At 44.0% G+C, this 22,633-nt stretch overlaps 1 protein-coding gene and 1 long non-coding RNA gene across 15 annotated transcripts; both read right to left on the bottom strand.

The window, feature by feature from the left end:
- Positions 1-1,673: 1,673 nt before the first annotated feature.
- Positions 1,674-8,742, bottom strand: LOC124666640. 6 transcript variants are annotated; one of them, XR_006990969.1, is made up of 4 exons: positions 8,594-8,742; positions 5,259-6,755; positions 4,352-4,404; positions 1,674-2,532 (listed from the first exon to the last, which is right to left on the bottom strand). It is a non-coding gene; the product is annotated as an uncharacterized LOC124666640 (long non-coding RNA). The 6 variants fall into 6 exon arrangements; XR_006990972.1 differs by lacking the exon at positions 1,674-2,532 and adding an exon at positions 2,558-3,044 and having other exon boundaries at positions 4,352-5,159; XR_006990971.1 differs by lacking the exon at positions 1,674-2,532 and adding an exon at positions 2,558-3,044.
- Positions 8,743-10,503: 1,761 nt separating this feature from the next.
- Positions 10,504-22,019, bottom strand: LOC124660761. Of its 9 annotated transcripts, none has more exons than XM_047198582.1 (21): positions 21,721-22,019; positions 20,633-21,384; positions 19,512-19,657; positions 19,349-19,441; positions 18,973-19,151; positions 18,497-18,612; positions 18,171-18,411; positions 15,101-15,174; positions 14,809-15,019; positions 14,670-14,729; positions 14,183-14,391; positions 14,013-14,091; positions 12,664-12,731; positions 12,360-12,562; positions 12,248-12,261; positions 12,095-12,151; positions 11,832-11,947; positions 11,351-11,425; positions 11,163-11,250; positions 10,934-11,066; positions 10,504-10,851 (listed from the first exon to the last, which is right to left on the bottom strand). In XM_047198582.1, exons 5-21 carry the CDS (start codon positions 19,130-19,132, stop codon positions 10,782-10,784), a joined length of 1,974 nt encoding a protein of 657 aa, XP_047054538.1. In that variant the 5' UTR covers positions 19,133-19,151; positions 19,349-19,441; positions 19,512-19,657; positions 20,633-21,384; positions 21,721-22,019; the 3' UTR covers positions 10,504-10,781. The 9 variants fall into 9 exon arrangements, with proteins under 9 accessions (XP_047054538.1, XP_047054535.1, XP_047054534.1 ...); XM_047198579.1 differs by having other exon boundaries at positions 18,973-19,272; positions 21,756-22,019; XM_047198578.1 differs by having other exon boundaries at positions 21,756-22,019.
- Positions 22,020-22,633: the final 614 nt, after the last annotated feature.

The raw sequence follows: 22,633 nt of genomic DNA, 5'->3' as shown, positions 1-22,633 counted from the left end.
TCGTGGCAGAGCTGAACGCTCGTCGTCGCCTCCCACGCCGTCGGCTTCATCGTCGGAGATGGACGTGCTGTTCGAGTTCGTCCTCGTCCTCAAGGGCGACCCGCGCGGCATCCAGAGGCTGCCGGACTCCTTCGCCGACTACGTCGCCGGCGACGACCGCCCGCGCACGATGCATCTGCGGGAGGCTGCGTGCGGCTACTACCGGTGGATCGTCGACGTGATCTACGACGCGCGCGGCAAGATGTACCTCAACATCGGCTGGGAGAAGTTCGCGCGGCACCACAACCTCGAAGCCGGCTTCATCCTCCTGTTCTCCTACTTCGGGGACAGGGACATGAGCATCAACGTCTTCGACGAGACGCGCTACCGCCGGGACTACCACGGCGACAGCACCGACGAGGAGGACGACTGATGATGCAGAGTGTTGTTTCTTCGCAGCGAACACGTGCATGAAAGTTTCTCGATGTTCGCCTCATCGGTAGAACCAACAAGGGCACCATCCTATTTTCCAGTTTGGGTGACTGGGTGTGCCCTCGAGTGTTCTTTCTTAGCAGCGAACACAGGAAACCTTCGATGCACGTCCTAGTTAGGTTTAGTTTCTTTGCAAAATTTTATATTTGTGTCCACCATGGTTCAAACTATGTATTAGTTTGTGGAAAACCATGTTCCAAACTGTGTCTTTATGTAAACCACGTTCCCAATTATGTATTAGTTTATGAAAATTGAAATAAAAATGTCAAAAAAAAGTATTTTAAATGTTTGGGAAGGCGTTTGGGGGACGCGGCTGGGGAGCGACGTCCCCCAAACACGGCACGAACAAAACATGTCCCCCAAACGCTCAATCCAGCGCGGTTTGGGGGCGCGGCTGGAGATGCTCTAAGGCGCGTGGCTTTCCATTCATATAGCGAAAAAATATGAATTCTCTAGCCCGCTTCTTTTCCCATCTACAGTTTCAGTGTTCTATTCATGTAACCTTGCCATTGCACTTTCATCGCTCAATAAATCCATCCACTCACATTGTCATTGCTTTGCGATTTTGAAAATTAGAAATGGTCCTCACATGGCACGAGAGATGATTATGTATATGAATGTCTGGTTTAAAAGTGAAACGGTCTTCACCTACCTTGAGAGATGATATCATATTAAATGTTTGACACAAATAAATAAAAATGCCTCTCCTTATACTTCAATGACAACAAAGATATTGATCACAAGAAACAAATACAGTGTACTGCTAAGAAAATCAAACTATAATAAATGCCTGATTTCAACAGTGAAATGTGGTAAGACTAGTCAAAGTGACGAGATGCAAGTCATCAACCTTAAAAGGCCAATTTGTACTCAAACTTGCTAAAATGATTTTCGCTAACGTGGCGTACTAATTATATCAGCGTCAGTCCACATGAATAGCCGGCTGCCCATTCGGTTAATTCAGTTCGGTAAATACGGTCTTTCGGTAAAGACGGTTTTAATACTTCGGTAAATACGGTTTTGTACGAAAATATGGTTCGGTTTCAGTAATAACCAATAAAGTTTGGTTTGGTTTCGGTAATAACCAAACTAACCAAAGTTGACGCGATTTTTTGAATATCAGCCAAGTTTTGGCATGACATTTTTTGTGTCATGTAATAGAAAATATTACAGAAGAGATGTATAGTCACGGACTCACAAGATAATAAAAGAAGAGATGTATAGTACGTACCAAATAAATAAATTCGTAGTGGTATAGCCTGACATGTTTTTTTTATGCTAAAATCAGGCCACTACCAGGAGAACAATATATCTTGCATTGACGAGACTGATGTTCAGGTTTTCCTCTTCTGGTAACTAGGCACTTCAGGTCTGAACCACCAATTGCGATAAGACTATGACGCGCACGTGAAGCTGCTCGAGCCTGGATGAGTGGGTGCAGGAGGCGACCATCGTCCATCGATGGACTCGCAGGCGGACGACGCGCCGCGTGCTCGCCGTGGAGAGCGGAAACAAAGGATGGAGGCATGGAGCGATGGAGCCTGGGGGTGGGTGTCGTCGGACGACCGGAGATGTGAGAGGCGGATCGCTCGCCGCCAGCACCAGCACCCAACAGTCCAGCAGAACCTAGCTACAGCCTACAGGCCTATGCTAGCGAGGCGAGAAGGGACCTCTGCTGCTTAGCGGCTGCGCCTGTTAGACGACTAGGTCTTTGGGAAACTAGAGCAGGACTCTGCCATGCTGGGCGCGAGGTGCATTCGCGCATGGGTTGGGCATCTTCGGTTATTTTCGGTTAAAAACCGCGCGAGGTGCATTCGCGCATGGGTTGGGCATCTTCGGTTATTTTCGGTAAAAACCTTCGGTTTTTAACCGAATTAACTGAAAGATATATGGTTAGCACTTTTGCTAACCTTAACCTAACCACTAACTGGAAAAAACTGAATTTTAGTTACGGTTAGATTTTTTTCGGTTCGGTTTTCAGTTTCGGTTCGGTTATGTGCAGCCGGAGGAATAGGTTGCCTCTCTCCTCAATTGATTCCTTTATCACCTCCTCTCCCTCCTCTGCAGAAAATAGACATATCATCAATCTGACCACACAAGTCTTCCTTATTACAAATGAACACGAAGAATATTTGTCAACACTACAAGCAAGGCTTCGTACTCTTCTTCGTATTGTGCTACTTAATAATTTGTACAAGGTAAAATTCAACATGAGCTCAAATTATTTATGGTGCATGCCACCACATTTGTAATCTAGTTAGACGGGAATATAATGAACAAAATAAGAATACAAGCATCTATTGCCTAAACTTGTGAAGATTTCAAGGTACATGGGAAGAGAGACATTAATGCCTTCTATATATTACATTATAGTTAAAGTGCTGCTATGGAGCCGCTGTTCGCAACAGCACAGGAGCCTCTGCTGGCGCGACCTGCTGCGGCTGCATCTCACCGCCTAAAGACCTGAAGGAAGACGCTGGCATACACACCACTGGTGTTTCCCGCCACTCAAGCAACAGGATCAAGGCCAAGCGCAGAGAGAAGCCGGTGGCGAAAGAAGCGGAGGCTTTCGTCTGCAGAAAGCCAGGAATCATCCACGATGGCCAGGTCGTCACAGAACAAGCACTCAACGAGTTCGCAAAGATTCACTGATCAGGCATCTGCTGATAATGTGAGGGCACTGCGTGTCCTGTTCAAACTAGACAGTGCCCAAGACCTGGAGGTGGAGACGGCCATGCTCAACTGTGGAAGAGCTGCTGCCCTGGAATAGTTTGCATCTGGAAACCTCTGTGAGCAATGATTGACGACCCTGCTTCGTCTTTGCCCAGTCAGGAGAGCCCCAATGTATCCATGTTAAATCGGTCTGTTGTTCTGTTAGTTATCCAGGGAGCCCTGTGTCGCTGCCCAGTTTCCAAGTTTCGTTGTTGAACTTTGTTTGACCGATGCCTGAGCTGTAGCTACTTCAAGCTATCTAATCTGATGTGACATTAATTTGGTTCCAAATGAGTGACAACATCAATTTTCTCAGCTGGAATGTGCGTGACTTAAATAACCGGACAGGCAAACAACTGTCACCGAGACAATTGCAGCTTCTTGCCATGTTGTATGTGTTCAATAAACCAAGTCAGACAACATGGATAAATACACTGCGTGCTAATTTGGAGGCCTCTGGCTAAAGAACTTCGCTTAGCGGACGGCAATGGGCACTAGAGAGGTGTCCTTATGTTGTGGGATGGCGAGGCCATGCAAGTTTCCGATATTATCACCTCCGAGTTTTGTCTCTCCGCCACAATTCTAATCCGGCGCACACAGGAGACTTTCAAGATCACTTCGGTCTACGGACCAACTGCCTACTCAGAAAATATGATTTTTTTATGCCGAGCTTCCTCACCCAAAAGCCTGCAACCGGAGAGAAGCGGCTAGCCCTCAATGATTTCAACCAAATCTATAGAGCTCGAGACAGGAACAAAAGAAACGTCATTCCGCAAGATCTTAGAGCCCTTAAAAACTCGTTTACAGACCGCGAAAACGCAATTTACAGGATCGTGCGGGCTGCGGCCATTCTGTTTTACGGTTTCAGTTTACGGGATCTGCCCATCCGTTCTGTTTTAAGGTTTCAGTTTACGGGATCTGCTCGGGCACAGCCCACGCGAGCCTGCAACTGTAAAACATTGCTGCAGGACTGCATAGCCTGTATCTGCATGTGCCCTCAAACTAATACTAAGAAATACTGTAACCCAAGAAATTGCTTTGCTCCAAGAATGATTTTGCTATCAATTCTTATTGGTAAACTTCAAACTGGACAAATGAATCACTGAAACATGCATGAAGTGAGCACTTCAGCAGCACCCAATTCTAGGAAGAAAATAGTGTAAGATACCTTGAATCGTTTGATGGACAAATATTCTAACCGGCTTGCTTTTTCTGGTATATCTGTTACACGAAAAGAAGCCATCAAAATGCTACTAATGCAGAACAAATAGAAATGTGAGCAGTATTAGTAATGGTCAATAATATGAAATTAGATGTCCGTAAACACACAAAGAAAATAAGCATATGCATCTATTTTATCCTTCTAGATTGAATCTCCTTTTTTTGGCAATTCACGTAGTTCATGTTAGCATTGGCACTAAAAATCATGGTTGAATCAGCATTTTTTTTGTTCAGTAAAAAATAACATAATTAACTTTTCTAACCTATCTATGATAGATTTTCCTATTTTTATTAATGTTGCTGTGACAGAGCTTCCCTCGACTTCCAAGGAGTTCTCCAAATTAGCCTCAAGAGATTGAGCATCATCTATCTTCTTCTGAGACGTAAGCTTAACCAGGGCTGTCTCTTGGACAATGTACTCCTTTTCAAGCTACAAATTTCATGTACTCCTTTTCAAGCCACATATTCAAACAAACAAAAAGAGATAAGCATATTGTTGAGAGCATTTACACTCATATCCTGTTAGATCCTCACTGTCACATGGACAATGGGGTTAAATGAAAACCCCATACAGAATTATCAAGATGATTTATGCTAGAGCCAAGCCATATTTGGGGAAAAGCATATGGTGAGTGGTCCTAGAAGAGAACAGACTCTGACGTACACCATGATGTTTGTTTGCCCATGTTGAGAGACAACAAAATATATAAGCACCAATGCTGCTGCCACTACTATAGCCACATATGAAACAAAAGCTGAGAGAACAAGAAAAACTATTGTAAATCCATATAGTTCATGAAATAGAAATAAAGTTAATGATGGCATTGTGATCAATATGTTTCAGTAGTAAATACCTGGCTCAGTTGCAAGATCCCAAACTTCCCTTGCGGAATCAATATCACGCTCCAGTGGAGCATGGAGTCAATTGTGATCAATCCAAGTACACAAAGAAAACACCCAGGTATACCAAAGGTGTGCAGTTTCTCCTGTAGAATGAAATGGGTAGTGCAGTACTTCAGACATTTAGAATGGACTGTGATTGCAGTTTAATCAGAAGCAAGCTAAAACACATTATTAATAGTTTTCTACAGAATTGTTATGACTGTACCTGATGATTATACTGAGTGTTTCAAGGTGAGTTACAAGAATAGCAGGAGCAAATGCATAAGCAGCAAAATTAGAAATTTCACCAACGATCACTATGCAATCTTCAAAAACATAACACCAAGCAGGCATAACTTGGTTCTGTCAATCCTTGAGGAAGCCAAATTGTGGATGTTGGCTGGTGCCAGGGCACTACGCCGGCTTCCCTTACATGCTAGACCTCCCGCTGACACAACACTCCAGGATCTGCAGGCCTAACAAAGTTAGCCTTGTATAGTTTTTTCCTATTCTTTGAACTTCTTTTGTAGCTCTGCTACCTCCATGTAATGCTCCCATCTTCTCGACGGCTTCTTCTAACATACAATTGTGCATGCTTAGGCATGTGTTCGAGAAAAAAAAAATGTAATTCAGAGATTTCATTGAATGTTTCAGGTCTGTGATACAAATTTGAGGATAAAGTTTTCCCCTTTACTAAAAAACACGAGTACAGGCCTAACTTCTGACTTGATAACACAATCTTCATATAAGTTCTAATTACACATGGATTAAGATTAACAGGGGCAATTACATGATGGATATTTGTTGTTATCCATAATATTGGAAAGCTAGGTTAGTGCTTGGACAAGGAATCCTTCTGCTGTAAGAATTTGGGAGGCATACAAAAAAAGTGTTCTATGTTGACCAGATAAGCACATTAGGAAACATCCAAAAAAAAAGGTCTGTATCTTAGAAGCTTAGAAGCAGATCCATCTTTCCATGAACTTTGCGAGATAAGACAAAGGGCAGGACAATCTCACCAATGAGACCCATAAACAAACAGGAGGGTACCTAGCAAACCTAGCAACACAACAAACCTACAAAACCAGAAGGTACCTAACAAACCTAGCAACGCAACAAAATTCTATTTTCTGAAGTCTACAATACTCCTGGACCTGGACCTGGATCCTCGACAGCAAAAAAAGCAATGGAAAAAAAAGGCACCATGAATGCCAACCACATAGACATGAAGGAAGAAGGATTCAACCTGCAGATCTGAGCGCCCTTGCCGACGAATTTGGTGGAGAACACCAAGTGAGAGGCAATGACCTTTGCTGCGTCGGCTCTATGGCAAGCCCCGTTCCCTTCATCATCCTCCTTCCACTGCCGCAGACGCCGCGCTCAGCGAAGGGGAGGTGGCGCCAGGGCGGAAGGCCAAAAATCACATGCCGTGCAACTTTATTGTTACACCTATGGTATCAGTAGTTTCCCTACATGCATAGAAAAAGCATAGAATTTTAACTGTTCTGTAAAATGTAAATGATGGAAGGACAAATTTAGAGCATCTACTTCCATTGCATCTTGATGCCTCACCCTTGCATCCATTGTATCAGGGAACACAAGAAAGAAAGAAAATCACATGATATACATCTTGTTACATCTGTTTTATCAGTAGCTCCCTCACTGAAGAAATTGTACTAGGAAACATATGAAGCGGGAATAGAACATGTGGTGCATCTATCTTTGTTACATCTGTCGTAACATGAGCTACCCAATGCATGGAGTGTAATTGCATGAGGTTTAGATAATATGGTGCGATAGCTCAAGCTACTACCCAAGCTATTGTTCAAGCTACTGTTCTGAACCCTACTTCCAATCAAGCTACTGTTCCGAAATCTGAACCCTACTTCCAATCAGACCACAGCTTCAGGGATTCAATCATCTGGTACAGTGGCAGTGAATAACAGTAGAAACAGAACTGGTCAATCTAATCATGGGGCTTCTCATGGTCAACAAAGCAAATCTTCAGCTGCAGGTATACAGGGATCATGGTCATGAAACTAAGAAATGTACTGTCAAAGTTGTTTGTCTTGTTTGCGGTAATGAAGCACATATGACTGCATATTGCACTTGGCCAGAACAGCCGAAACCGATTGCAAAGTTTGTTGGTTAAGCAGCCAAAGGGTTGGGATGCCTGCTTAAGTGCAGATTAACAAGGAATACGTAATCATCTTGTTGTTATTTATGTTAAGTCTGGCCAGATGAATGAGAACACAGTAATCAAGGGATTTACTGATATGTTTGAATGGAACTGTATCTGAAAAGCTAAAAGACAGGCAGATAATCTTTATGTCATGAGTGAGGACTCCCAAATAAACAGAAGACTACAGAGCTGCCAAAGTTCAGGGAGTTTCTCTGCTGGGCACAGGATGTAAAATAGAAGCGACACCTTGGACTCATGATGTTACAGTCAAGGGGAAACTACATTTGGTATGGGTCAAACTGTAGATGGTGCCAGAAACAATGAGAAATTGGAAGGGATGCCAACCAAGATACCACTAGAGAAGTTACCATTGAGGATTTGATGAATCATGAGGTTGCTATTGACAAGAAAAATCAATATGAAAAAAAGAAGCCGTTTCTGGGAAGATGATTGGCTGGGCAATGCTTCTTTTGTGGATTCAGATCCAAACCACTCTATGACATATGGCACGGCTAGTGTAACAGTGCATATGGTTATGCGCCTTTGGTTTTAGATGTAAACCAAGATCTGTCCAGCACACTTGTTCTGTGGTTGGATTAGAGGGTTTCCTAGAAAGGACAGACCAGCTATATGTGTGGGCGCTGCAGCAATATGCTTTGGTCAATTTGGAGAACACGTAGTAATGCTTGTTTTATTAGGTGAATTAGAACTGATGATCCCCTTTGCAGTGACTAAAATATGATTGGACAATTGGTTTCCTCATGGGCCATTTTGCAGGTAAAGGAAAGAAACCGCAATGCACTCTCATCTGGGGAGGCCAAAGTTGCTGGTGTGGGCTGTCAAGCGAAGCAATCCGCTCCCTTTAGTCACATTGTTTGCATGTACTGTACTTCCTTAATACTAGATTGTATTCAGTGATTACTACACCTAACAAGCATAGAGCCGCATTAGATTGTGGCGTGATTTACATCTAGCCTACTACAGTTTAAGGAAGAATCGTTCATGTATGGGGATCCGTCATAGAGAGTGAGACTACATCTGCCAAAAGTTAGTACATGGGGACAAGATTTAGTAGAGAACATCGCCGCCGTGCGGTGAAGGGTGTGCAGGGAGGCGGGCGCTTACCTGAAGAAGAGGTGATCCTTCAAAAGAACCCTGTCGAATGGGAGAAGCAGGGGATACACGCGGAGAGTGAGGGGTAGGAGGCTCGTCGGAGGCTGGAGACCCAGCAGATGGACGCTCGGAGTCCGGGGCAGCCGTGAACCGTGGTGCCAAGCCTTGGGCCGGCGAAACGCCTCTCTGCTAGGCTGGGCCCTGCCGTCTCGCGCCAGCGAGTCTGCGGCAGCGCGAACCGCGCTGATGGCGGTAGCCCTCGAGGTGGCATACGAGAGAATGAGCTCGTGGGGCCGGCGGCGGGAGTAGCAGGGCAGCCGGGGGGGCTCGCGGCACGGCGGTGCGAGAGCTCGGGCGGCGGCGGGTTGGGATCTTTATCTGGTTTCGGGAAAGACGGGGAGGATCTGTGTTTGGTTCCGCATTTCCACAACGACAACGCGGCGGGACCGCTAGATTGAGATCGTGCGGTAGCTCCTTGTTGTTTCTATTTACCGTGCGATTGTCACGATAGCTGCAGCAACCCAACAACCCAAGCCACTTCTACTACTTATCAACTTTGCTTTCAAAAATAAAAACTTTGCTTACTTGTTGATGCAATTTCCAACGATGTCTCTAGTGGGCATTTTCCTTTCCATATAGGACTTGGTATAACAAAACAAGCTTTCCACAAAAAAGAAGATAATTTTCAATTACCTTTTGTCCTGTTTTTTTTTAGATAACAACAACATCCAAGTTTATGTAGTCTCTAATGTTTCTTTCCTCTTGCAAGTGTAGGTCAGCTTTTAAATAGCTGACCCACATTCATTTGTGATGGTATCTCGATCCTCTAGAATTTCATTAAAAAAAATATGGATTACACAAGTTCAAGAAACGACCAGATCATTCAAAATGTACCAACATAACCAAGGAAAAAAATAGCGGGCTATTTGATTTAGCGGACACCTCGTCCAGAAGCTATTGAAGCTATAGCGGAAGCTAAACCATTTAGCGGTTTTCTCTACAAAAGCAATATATGTCATAGAAACAAAAAAAATTGCAGCATACATATCATGGCAAATAATATTTGTCTTTGTCTTCAGAATTATTGCATTGCTTATAATATGCTGCGGATCTAAACTAGATATGCCAATTCTATCTACAATCCTTATTTCTAAAAAATTACATGGGATGGAATGAAATGGAATTGAATAGGCAGGGAAGTATGTAATAGGAAGGAAAGATGTAGCAGTTCTAGTGTTTGAACAGACAATCAAGCTTCTATATACAAATTATTTTTCGTGATTATAGTGTCTGACAGCTGAAACAATTCACCGTTGAATAAAGAGTAAATGAAAAAGCAGTAGAAACAATCCAGCCTGAGTTTCGGACGTGGTCGGTCGTCTCGATTCAGCCCGTGACTCCCAAGCCATGGTGTCGTGCCCTGGGTGCAGCAGCCCGGCGAAAACATGTATTGGGCTTCAAATTCTAGTGCCATGGGATAATTATGTTAGCGGCGCTCTAGCTCCTCTAGCGGCTACACTATTTAGCAGTAATTAGCGGCGCTTTTACGGACGTAGCGCCTATAGCGGAAGAAACAGGCTTAGCGTCGCGGAAGGATGTCCGAGAAGCTATAACGGTGCTATAGCGAAGCTATAGCCAGCTATTTTTTTCCTTGAACATAACAGACAAATGGATCTTCCTTTCCCAGTTGAAAAATAATGCCACATATGTAACTGACAAATGAATGCTAGATACACACTACGTGACTTGACTACCTGAAGCAACTAGAAACTGGAACATGCGCAAACTATTCTGAACTCATCACTCGCAGGTCCTTTACTCGGGACTTTTCACTCGGTAAAAATTAAAAAAACATCCGTCACCTTTGCACGGGCCACTTGCAAGCATGATGAATCACGGAAACACACAAGGAACAGCAAAAAGAAAGAAACGTCCATCAACATAGTAGAGACCAACCGAAATAATTACCACTGATCTCAGAATCCGGCACAGATAACAGCATTTCTAATTCTAGGATACCACCAACAACAAGTCCAGAACGGTGACAAAAGAGAGAAAACTGCCGATTGTGCGTGCCAAGCAATGCCAGAAAAGGCGACCTCTATCCACACCATCTCTGCGTCACCGATACCAAAATTCAGTTAACCAGGACCCCCACCCCTACCCTACTAGCTAACATCTCACTCTGCCCACGATATGCCTAAGATGAATCAGCGGACCCATGCTTCGCCTTGGAATGATCTCTGAGAGCCATTGGGGAGCTGAAATGCCTGAAGAGAAGTGCATGTGTGAGGATGTATAACAGCATATACATGCTACTAACAACTTGAAAGAAAAGGAATGAGACTTTGCCTGCTGCATGAACTGCAGGTATGAGACGTGGGCTGCTTTGACGCCTTTTTGCTTCCAGGTGCATTGCTTGCACATCTTGCTGAGCGAAGGGTCGCAGCATGGACATAGTCACCTGTGTTACAAGCCTGTTCTCCTGAATAACGGATCGCGACAATCTAGTGAGATTTCTATGCCAGTTAAAGGAGAGTGCGAGTTCAGCAGGTTAGAAATCAAAAGAAGCGTTCCGCACCAGTTTTGTTGCTCGTACTTCGTGTTTCTATCTTTGTCTTCTTCCCCTGAGGTGCCTTCGGCAGTGTTCCCATTGGCCTTTTCTCCACCTTCGTTTCATGTATATTAACAACACAAAAAAGAAGAGTTTCAGGATTTTATAAAATGAAGAAGCATCAAAAAAACAGATCTCTCTGAACAATCTCACACCTTTCTAGGAGAATCCACATCTTCATAACTCTCACTATCATTGCCATCACTTTGATTCTCTGTAACAGTCTTGCCCTGCAAATGTACTCAGCAATCAGCATACCAAATCCATGTTAGGTTTTGGCATAAAAATAATATCAATTTCCTAGGCCACTATTTCAGCTGCTACAGCCAACACTACCACGGGTGGATCTGTCATCCAAGTAGCAATTGCTACAGAATGTGGTAGGTTGCATAAAAGTTAGTAGCTGCGTACACATGGAAACCACAGATTTTGTACATTAAAAAAAGCTGTCAAAAAGCATGCACAGTCACGCTAACTAACTTTAGTAACACAAAACTGACATGTTCGATTATTCACTGAACTTGTTTATCAACATTCTCAATGAGCAATCCAGAATTAGAGCAAGAAAACAAATAATTAAGGAAGCAATAGTCCCATCATAACTCACGGCTGCTTATTCTTAACAAGTTTACAAACCTTATCATCTCCCTTTGGCTTCCCAGGACTAGTTGGTTCCTCAACTGTATCCTTCGGTTCAAAGGGTGGAGCATCAGCAGGCCTTGGTGAAGTAAGCTTGTCAGCACCATGTGCAGCTTCATTTGAAAGTAAATAGAAGCAAACTAGTTAAGGGTCAATGTGGCATGTTCTAGTAGTAGAGCAAATGCAAAGAGGAGAGAGAACATCTTTGCTACAAAGGAAACCCGCCTAATGTAATTGTTATGCCTAGCAAAAGAATATACCATCCGTATTGGAGTCGAGTGGAATTAGTAACGGAATATCCTCGTTAGATTCATCACCTGAAACATCAAATATAAGCAAGTTATATGACATGCTGCCAATTGTACGATGAAAATATTATAGATAGCCGATACCAAAATGAAAACAACATTTACCTCCTTTGGTAGATGTGTTATAATACAGACAGGAAACGGTTAAAGAACACAAGCGCATATTCAAGCTACTTACAAAGATTGAAAAAATCTAGAAATATAAATGTAAGGATATCTGTCCATAATATTGAATTTGTAGCCAGTAAAGCAGATGTTTGTGGCCCTTGACGAATGCCAAAGTTTAAACTTCTTTTTGAGCACCAGATTGGTTTCAAAATGAGGATCATTATCAGCTGAAAGTGTTCCAAGCATAATACATTTATCATCGGTCTCCACGAAAACTTCCACATTCTCTTCAGTCCTAGTCTCCAATGCTATCTGTAGTAAACGAAAAAAGCAAACGCCTAAAGAGTTGACAAACTTGATCCACCCTCAAGTGAGCCAAAAGGTCAAATATAAATAAAGCATGTAAAGCGCACCAGCGATAAATGACGATATGACTTTCCTGGGTCACACTCTTCTATCTCTCCAGGCTTGACGACAACTCCTAAAAATGTGAACATTCATGCATAGTAGCCATTAGTTATTTGACAAATATGGTAAATATGGGGAAAACAGTCTGTTGCTTTCGAAAGAACTCAAAAATATATACACCACACATTATTATGGCAAATACAATGGATATTTCTCCGCAGAATAAAACCCATAAACTGGCGGTGCAAACACAGAATTACCAGAGCCTGCTTATCTTCAAAAGATATAGAGGTCACAGCATAAAATATAAAATGTAGGTTACTACTGGTGAAAGGTCAGACCATAATAATACAATCCAATCAAAAAGTGTCTTTGGCACATGAGCACCAGTGCTCCTGATTTTTAAATATCATATTTTTTGGATTCTAACAAAGTTGAAATTAAATAATATTCACATACATATAAACATTCTGAAGGTACGGTAGAAATTTTGGAGAAAAATATGTTGTAGTTTGAGCTATACAAAAAGGACAAATTTCTGACAAATATTTACCTATATACACAAATTTGTTTTTTTTTGTAGCTCAAAATACAATGCAATTTCTACCGAAACTTCACACGAATATTCAGTACATGTGTATGTATTCATGAAATAAATGTGACGATTTTTTGAAATGTAGATGTACAGTTTTAAAATATTCTCGAAACTAGGAGCATTGGTGCTCATGTGCACCAAATCTGCTTCCCAATCCAATCCGCTATTCATGAGATTGTTGTTCACACAAACCAGACAGGAAAAGCACAACAGAAGCAGAAACCACGATACTCGCTCCAGATCAAGACACGGTACCCGCATTACTCTCTCCATATCTATCAGGCAGAGTCAGATCAAAATACGGTACCCATATTATTCTCTTCATATCAGGACAGCGTACCCAGATTACTCTCTCTGGATCAAGCCACAGTATGCAACTGCAAGCCAACTAAATAATGGAATACTAATTATGGTTCCTAGGCGCAAACAGAAACCACAGGAGTGCAGGTTGACAAATACAGGAAATTGGGAAACACAAGTATCTGTTGCTTTCCAAAGTGCCCAGAGAAATATATACAACACATGTTATTATGGCAAATAGAACGGGGACATTTCATCACACAAACAATCCATTGGCGCTACAAACAGGCAATTACTACAGCATACTTATGTCCGAACGAAATACAAAACGCAACAAAACATATACTGTATCAAAGTTTATAACACATTACAATGTAGGTTACGAAATTTCCCCTTCCCCCCCGTACAGACAAGGTCAAATGCACGATCAAATTACGGATTCAGAAACAGGATACCCACCCCAGAAGATCTTTGCCTTCTTTTTGGAAGCAGATGTCTTCAAAGGAGTTTTGGCCACCATGTTATTGCAATCCTCAAGCTGTGTAATGCACATTAAACATAGAAGAGAAATATGAACAAACCTGAAAATTGCAACAGCCAAAGACTAAATAGAACGAAAATACAGTTACCTTTTGCTTTGGGGCCCAGAAGAGCCCACGGGACTTGCCATAGAAAAACTGGCAACTAGCCCGATCATTGAAGATAAGTGGAGCAGTCAGTGGTGAAATAGTGATCAGATTCACCTCTGGCTGCTTGGAATTGGCACCGGGCTTCTGCTTGGGAGTGCCACTGCGCACTTTTGCAAGCCTTTCCTTGTAGGACTGGTATTCAGGGTCCACTGCATTAACGGCAAAATATAAGTCCGAAAATACTTAAACTTTTCACTACTAGTTTTACATGTACGCAAGAATTTGTGCCTTTATGTGGCACCTAAATGAGTCAAAAACTACTACTGACCCAAGGTAACACATGCTGCAAAAGCAAAATATAGTATGACGAAGAAATGTCAAACTGTCTAAATCTGGAAACTTCAGTAACAAAGCAAGAAAAATGTGAATTACATAAAATCGTTATAATGTTAACTTTAAGCTTAAATAGCTAGTCAAAAGAATATACATGATAGTTTTGGAGTTGCCTTTAGATTAAGCTCCTCGGGCTCTTTATACTCATTCAACTCTGCAAAATAAGAACAGAATATATATCACCAACAAGGAAAAATACTATGCATGAGAAGTGAGAGAAAAAACTTTCATACCTTTTAGTTTAAAGTCAAACGGTTGGCTGGGCACCGTGTAGCCGGAGAAGAAAACACTCGTCATATGTGAATTGTGTGATAAGCTAACCACATCATCAAACACGGAGTTTAATTGGGTACGACTGCAACCTGCAAGCTTACCCAGTAACGTTCTCTCCTTACAGCGAAAATGAAAATCTATACTCTCATTTGTGTTTTTCTTCGAGTAAACCTGCAGACCACACCAACAGTATTAAAAGCATTAATAATATCGATTCAAGAAAAAGTTAACAAAATGAGATATATATCACACCTCCAAAAGGTGATACTCCTTTCCCTCGTCAAGAGGATTGATGTTAATCTCTTTAGATGGGTGCACCTCATCAACTACAAGCATAAAATATTGTAAGATATGCCGCTCCAAAATGATTAGTTTCCTTTTACTGAAACATCTGAAAGAAATCCTTACTAAGGCCCTATTTATATCTTTCCAACTTTAATCAAATAAGTCAAGAAATAAAGGTACCCCTCGACCAAACTCTATTGCCTAATCTACCCAATGCTATGGTGCCACACCGACCGATGGAACCGTGTCAAGGGCGTCCAGTGAAAAGTACGCACAAGATGTGGCACGTGTAAATATTAGCTTGGTACGTACCTCATCCTACGAAGTTAAGACCTATACAATTACTTTTGCATGTCTAGCGTATGTCCCAAGTCCTCACACAAAACTAAGAGTGTGTTTAGCCTTGGTGAAGCACCCTCACATTCCATGTGAAGACCCTGCTTGACCTAGGTGAAGCGCCCTCACACTTCAGGTAATGAACCTGCTTGGCCCAAGTGAAACACCCTCATGCTCCAGGTCAAGACCCCGCTCAACCAGGGTGAAGCTCGCTCCAAGTGAATCTCACATAAGCAGAAGGGCATCACCCTACTACTAAGTCCCAAGGGCAGGCCTGAGACTGAGCCCAAAATCATCTACTAGCCCTCACGTCTTGACCGCATTCCAAGCCAAGGTACATTCTTGGGACCAAGGAGCAAATGAAGACTAGATAGTTGTAAAATAGCCAGAGTAGCAAGCATAGGGCCAAGTGAAAGTGTTGAAGGGCAGCATTGTTATATAAACTAAGTACTGTCATGCCCAAGAATATTCTTGTGAGTTTACTGAAATACCCATATGCCATGTGAAAAAGGACAACTGACATATATGTAATCTGCCTAGGGACATGAAATGTAAATACTCTGAATTTTCTCCAGTAAATTGAGAGGCATCAACCCTTTCTAAGTGGATGGGGGCATTTGATCAAAAGAAGTATAACCATTAGAAAAGTAATGTCAGCGTACACACAACTGATAGAACGCATATCGTCTATCCTCCAACACAGTTGGCCCCAACAAATGTCACCTGTACACCAACAAGTTTGGGTGTGAATCTGCATCGTGCGTTTTTCTGCATGAAGATCTTAGCGTCTAATTCGCCGTAACCGTTGAAGCATTATCCAGAAGGAACTACGAGCATGCCAAGGCAGCCATATTGTGCATCCAAAATGTACAAAATAAAGAAGAAATAAGGCAACACCAGGAGACACCCAAGGAGGGCGTCGGACGAACAGCGAGAAGTCTAGCTCCTCTAATTGTAGATTGCTAAATACCGCACATAAATCAGCCAGTCTATGGCATGGTGGACTGTGAACTTGTGAGGTTTCAGGATACTTTCTCAAGATACCAGCAAGTCTGGATTGCACTGGAGGACGAATGGTTTGTGGGCCACGTGCGAACAAGGAAACTCCAATAACACGTCCAAGTCATTGCTGCCCTAGGAGACAATGCACCGGGAATAGTCTGACTAGAAAAACAGGAGAAAAGCAACCGGTGACAGCATCGAAAGATGAGCATGGTCACGAGTAGACTGCATATGCACTCCCTGGCTGTGTGCCCTATCAGGCCCTTCAACCACCATGGCCTATGTTGCAACTACCAAGGAGCGTGAGCGTGCAACAGGCTCAACGACTAGAGCAGCTAATGTGAACAAAGCAGAAGCTGTGGTTGTGCCCTAGCAGAAGTTCATTATTCGGTTTCGGCCATTCTAAGAGATCATGGCTATAAAAAAACTACAATGGGGAGAAAACGTGATAGGAAAACGCTCTCGCGACTCGCGACCCGCGCCGCCCCCCGCGGCGGCCGGGCCGCGCCTTCCCTCCGGCTTCCTCTAGCTCTCTCTCGCGTTCTCCCCTGCCGCTGCCGCCGGCCTGAGCCGCCGGGCCTTGCCTGTGCGGTGCCGGCGGTGGCGGGGTTGGCTCTACCCGCGGCGCAGCAGGGGTGCGGGGATCTCGAGCTGGCGGCGGTGTTCTTCGGCGGGCGATGGTCCGGCGCGGCGGCGTGATTTCCGTTCGTCGGGTGGGAGGAGGAGCGGCGGCGCGGCCCTTGGTGGCGGAGCGAGGCCGGCGGCCGGGATGCAGGGCCTGCTAGGCCCAGATCTGGGCCCAGGCGGGGCCCGGAGGGGCTGGGCGGGCTGCCGCGTCTGGCTCGCCGGCGGAGCTCCCTGGAGGCGGAGAAGTCGCGGTGGTGGTGGCTGGGTGTCGGCGGCGCTCCGGCCGGCCTGCTGCAGCTCGGCAGTGGGGACTTTACGGGCCTTTTTGGGCCCGGCCGGGCCAGCTGGGCCTGGTTTGACCTCGCTGCCATGTCCGGTCGGCTACCGCCAAGGCGGTGGAGGTAGTTCCCTCCCGCACGGCTGAGGTGCTGCGACCCCCGGCCCGGCTACTGCTATTCTCTACGTCCAGGCCCTGCTCCGGTGACCACAGCGAGATGGCGATGATGGCTTCAAGACCGCGGTGGCGTGTGCTGGTGGGCGGAAGTTAGGTGGAGCACATCGAAGCTTTCGGGGTTGTGGGTTTGGTGGGCGGGAGAAATCCTTGTCGGCATGCCCGACACCGACGCGGAGACGCCTGCGGGTGTCGCCCTGCCTTCTTGAAGGGCGTCGGGTGTACCTCCTCCCCAATCCCTTCCGCGTATCGGGGGAAACCCTAGGACTAGTCCGGGCAGCAGCGGCGTCGTCGTCGCTTTCCTTGTTGAAGGTGTTGTTTGATACGCGGGGCTTCGGTAGGCTAGGTGTGTGGTGGAACTACTCGGAGGGCGCAGCGGTTGCGAGTCATCTTCGTTTTTGTCGAGCTGCCAACGTCGGCATTGTTTTCTCTTTTCTTTCTTTTCTGTTCCTTTGGACTTGGTTGTGCTGCAGTCCCAGCGTGCCTGTTGTATCGGTTGGTTGCTATATTAATATAGCGGGGCGAAAGCCTGTTTCGAGGAAAAAAACTACAATGGCTTGCAAAATAACAAAGAAGACTTAAATAAGAATGACTGTGACACATGAGTAATAAGTAACATACCCCATAACTCTTTTGCTTCAAATGTGACAGGCTCCGGATTGGTGATGCAAAACCCATTGAAGAACACGTCCCTCCTTACGGAGTCATGTGTAAGCACACAATGTTCACCCAAAGTGAGCTCGAGTGGGATACATGGCTGTCTTGCAGATAAGGTACCGACCAGCACAGTTCCCTCACTAGCACGCTTGACATATATGTGGGTATCGTTAAGTGTCTTTGCGTGCTTAGGACTCACTCCAGCCTACAATATAGTTCCAATCGGTAAGATGATTTGACTTTTTAATGAACTAGGTATGGCATTTAATGGAAACAGTTGGGATATAAACCTCATAGAGATAGAGTGGAAGCTTCTCTTGCGGCATCTGATTGAGGGGGAGCTTCTCCTTTGGAACCTTATTCTCCTCATCATAAATAAAACTTTCTCCCGGGCTCAGTTTGATGCCTGTAAGATAAAAAGAACATACAGATCAGGTTTTTGTTTTCAGATGTTTAAATATGGCATAAGTAAGTCATTTGCCCAAGCTTCGGAGAAATTTTTATCTATGGAAATAAGTCCGAGGAAAAAAATAACGAGAAGAAAAGCATCACATACTGAATTGTATGCAAAGATTGGAAGATCTTTTTATTCTCAAGGTATGTGATAAATGTGCAATCAGTTTTTTTTTTTCATTTTTAGTATCAACTCCATTTTTAGCATACTGAATTTACATGACTGCCTTCTATATCAAGAAGCACTCACCTTTGCTGCAACCCACAACATTATTGGACTAGGAAAGAAGAAAAAGGAAATGCATTTAACTACCTCTCTTGCACTTCAATGTTGCGGCACTCAGACCAAGCAACATGGTCGAGAGGGACTTTACATAGGGCTGTTCATACTCGCATCTGACCATGGGAAAATGGCATTCGTCTAAAACTGGGGACAATGCAATGACAGAAGTGGCAACCTCTTCACTGGACATGCTTCCGCCCTAGTTGCAACTGAAATCAAACAAGCAAAACGCACACCAAATTCATCAGCAACACACCGAGTACTAACAAGTTGGCTACGAGGCGGGGGAGGGGGCTTTGCTGGACGTTCACGGCGGTCAGGTGCTGGAGCCTGTCAAAACCTACAGGAGTTACTGGAGGCACCGGAGCGCCACTGCGCGGCCAGATCTGAAAGGAGAAGACCGGACCTTGGTGTTGGAGGCGCTGGAGCCTGGAGCCTGTAGGCTGCCAAAACCGAGAGGAGTTGCTGGAGGAACCGGAGCGCGACGGCGCGGCCAACTCTGAAAGGAGAGGGGTCAGCGAGTGTCAACTGACAGAGGGGGCAAGGGCAGTGGGATTGGTAGACCGGACCTCGGTGTGGGAGGCGGCCGCCGTGTGGACCGGTGGTGGCCTCCGCTCGAGCTCACCAATCCACTACCGAGCTCTCAATTAACCTCTCCTCTTCACAAATACTCCTCTATACACGTTGGTTGATATATAAGATGTTCTAGATGTTTCTAAAATAGCAGAGATACAAGCTAAAATGATTGAACATGTACATTAAAAGTAGACTAGATATCTAAAAAAAATAAGTGAACTTTTAAAATAGTTAAACATCTTACAGAAATATATTACGCAGTACATTTCTGCACGGAGAGAGCATAAGTGTACTACTATACGGTCTTTGTCCTATGTTAAAAAGTTAATAAAATTTGATGGCAAAATGTAGCACATATATAACACTAAATTAGTACTACCTCCGTATCCATACAAGTTTATTTATGTATTACGCACTTCGACAAGAACATTTTGACCATTAATTTGGGCAACAAATATGAGTATATGCAACAAAAATTATACTATCAGAAGTTTTCAATGGTATAATATCTTAGGGCGTGTGTGATGGTTGATAAGACCATCTTAACCCTGACACGTAATCTAGATATAACAATAAAAAAATATGATATACAATGTGATATTTTTTTATCTTATCTTTAGTAACGAGACATCCTAAGTATGTGGTGAGGGAAATTGTACTAAGAGATCATCTCTTAACTAAGAGAAGGCAAAGTCTTTTTTCATCCTTCTCTTTCCTCCACCTCAGCGTTTATTCTACCGTGGTACTACTAAGATATCATCATTGTACATGCCCTTATATTTTATTAACCAAATTAGTGGCTAAAGTTTTCTTGAAACACGTAATACCCTAGTAAACCGGCATGATGTAAGTACCACAAAATTCGTTTTGAAATATAGTTTCATAATATTTTGACTTGATGCCATATATATATTGCTACATGTATCTATAAAGTTGGTCAAATTTTTAAAAGAATAACTTTTAAGCCAAAAGCTAGATATTCACGAATTTGTGGACGGAGGGAGTACATGTTACCAATATTATTTACTTCTTACGAGTCAGTGGAATGCCACAGCAGTCAACACTACACGGGTATACATATAGTACATTTTTAACGGTCAGTGGAATGGCATACCTTGCGTCGTAGTAAAACTTTTGCTGTTCGATCGGTCCAATCCGAAGGTCACATGTATGTAGCCAAGGGCGACACGTCCCGAAATCCACAGCTAGCTCCACGCATGCATAGCTCTGGTCTAATCTGCGGCTGTTCAAACAATCTGCTTTGAAGTTTGGTGTTCTGCAGCAACTCACAACATCTAATGCTTTTGTGGACGAACTAGAGTATGCTAGCTCCAATTGAGAACCAATTTGGTGTTGTCTTTTTTGTTCCCTTCAGGTCTTGTCAGGTCACTTAACCATACTGCCAACAGCCATGTGATGCACAACTGTTAACGACTTGAGTTTTCCGTTCTGCCATTGTGGAGCCGGCGTGTGCACGTTGTGCTGTTACCAAGAGCAAAGTAATGGCAAGCTATGTAAACAGCACCAAGAAAGAAAGAAAGAAAAATCCTGAAGTATCCCATCACTGAAAGTCCATTGGTCGTGATCAGATAGCCTCAGAGTTGTGCCCTTGTCACCATTTCGTTTGTTTTTCCGCGAGAGTTTGAGCATAACTTGGAACCTTTTTTATCCCCAAACTTCACCAAGCCACCATGCACAATACTAGTTCAGAAACCAAGCGGAAACCGTCAGTTTCAGTGGCTGCTTTTGCATTGGGAAAGTACTTGGTTCATTGGGAATGCTGGTTCAACCTTGCTCATTACCAAGGCTTGGTACCACGGAAGCCCCTTTCAGTGAGGAGGATCTAGACACCTGATGAAAACTTTACTGCAAAAAATGAAAACGAAGGAAATGAGAAATTCATTGCAACTTTTCTGTTCCATTTTACTGTAGTAGACAATTACTAGAAATCAAGGCACATGATGTTGCCCTAGATCGGTGCATCGAGTATCATCGGGGGTGGGACGGAAGAAAACGGGATCACCCGGCCGGGCTAACTATACAGATGCAAGTTTGTGCCGAAACTAACACCTAGCTCTCTGACTTAGAATATTACTATCAAAGAAAATCAAGCAGCCGACGAATCGATAGGCAGAGATGAAATGAAGAAGCGGCCGGCCCCTAGCTAGGAACATACATGGATTTATTTACGCACGACCTTACTTGGTACGTTGTACACGCATATACATGATACATACATGCTTGCAGATCTTGGCACATACAACATGTGCATAGATCTCGCGCTGGTGCTGGTGCTGGTGCTCGTGCTCGCGCCTGCCCAGCTATGGAAGTAGAGCAGCTGCCGGGATCCTGGCCAGTCCGAGGAAACCTGCCGGCGCCACCCATCCGTCTCCTCGGCGAGGAGGGGCATCGGCGGCGGCCGGGGTAGGTGAGGGAGGGAGGAGGTACCGGATGCCGGCTTCGTTTTACGGGTGCAGGGTGGGGATACTTTTTCTGTCTTGTCATCTGTTTTGGTAACGGACTAGGTATCTACGGTGTACCATTCTGTTTTGATCCCCAAACTTCACCAAGCCACCATGCACAGTACTGGCACCATTCTGTTTTGGTAAAGATTCAGTCTGCAGAATGGTGCCAGTGTGCCACGCCTGCTTATCTGGCTGGCTGCTTGTCTTGTCTCACGAGTATCCTCCTCCTCTGCGTTCGCTTGGGTCCTTCCCTCCATTTTCTTCCGACTACTTAGTATTCAAATGTATACCAAATCCTTTAAAACAAAAATTAGGTATATACTTATGTGGTAGTATGTAGTGTGTACTAGTATTTCGAAACGGAAGTATGTATGTTTTTGAAAAATATACAAAATATATTCAGCTAGAGATAAACAAATGAGGGATTTTCTGCCCCTATTTGGCAATTTCCCACCTCACATCATCTCGATGGACTAATTAGGCATTGCCCCCTATTTATCTAGCTCAATTACAAATGCACTCAAGACTTCATTGTGTTTGGTCGTTGCGTTGCTCCTCCTTGTCATTCCCCTGTAAAACGGAATAGGCAGCGTTAACCCAAACACAGGGCACGCGTGGTGTATATATATACCGGACATACAAGGGGCCAC

This window comes from Lolium rigidum, chromosome 6 (genome assembly GCF_022539505.1).
Source record: "Lolium rigidum isolate FL_2022 chromosome 6, APGP_CSIRO_Lrig_0.1, whole genome shotgun sequence".
NCBI classification, from domain to species: Eukaryota; Viridiplantae; Streptophyta; class Magnoliopsida; order Poales; family Poaceae; genus Lolium; species Lolium rigidum.
This window is presented reverse-complemented; position numbering and strand designations above follow the sequence as displayed.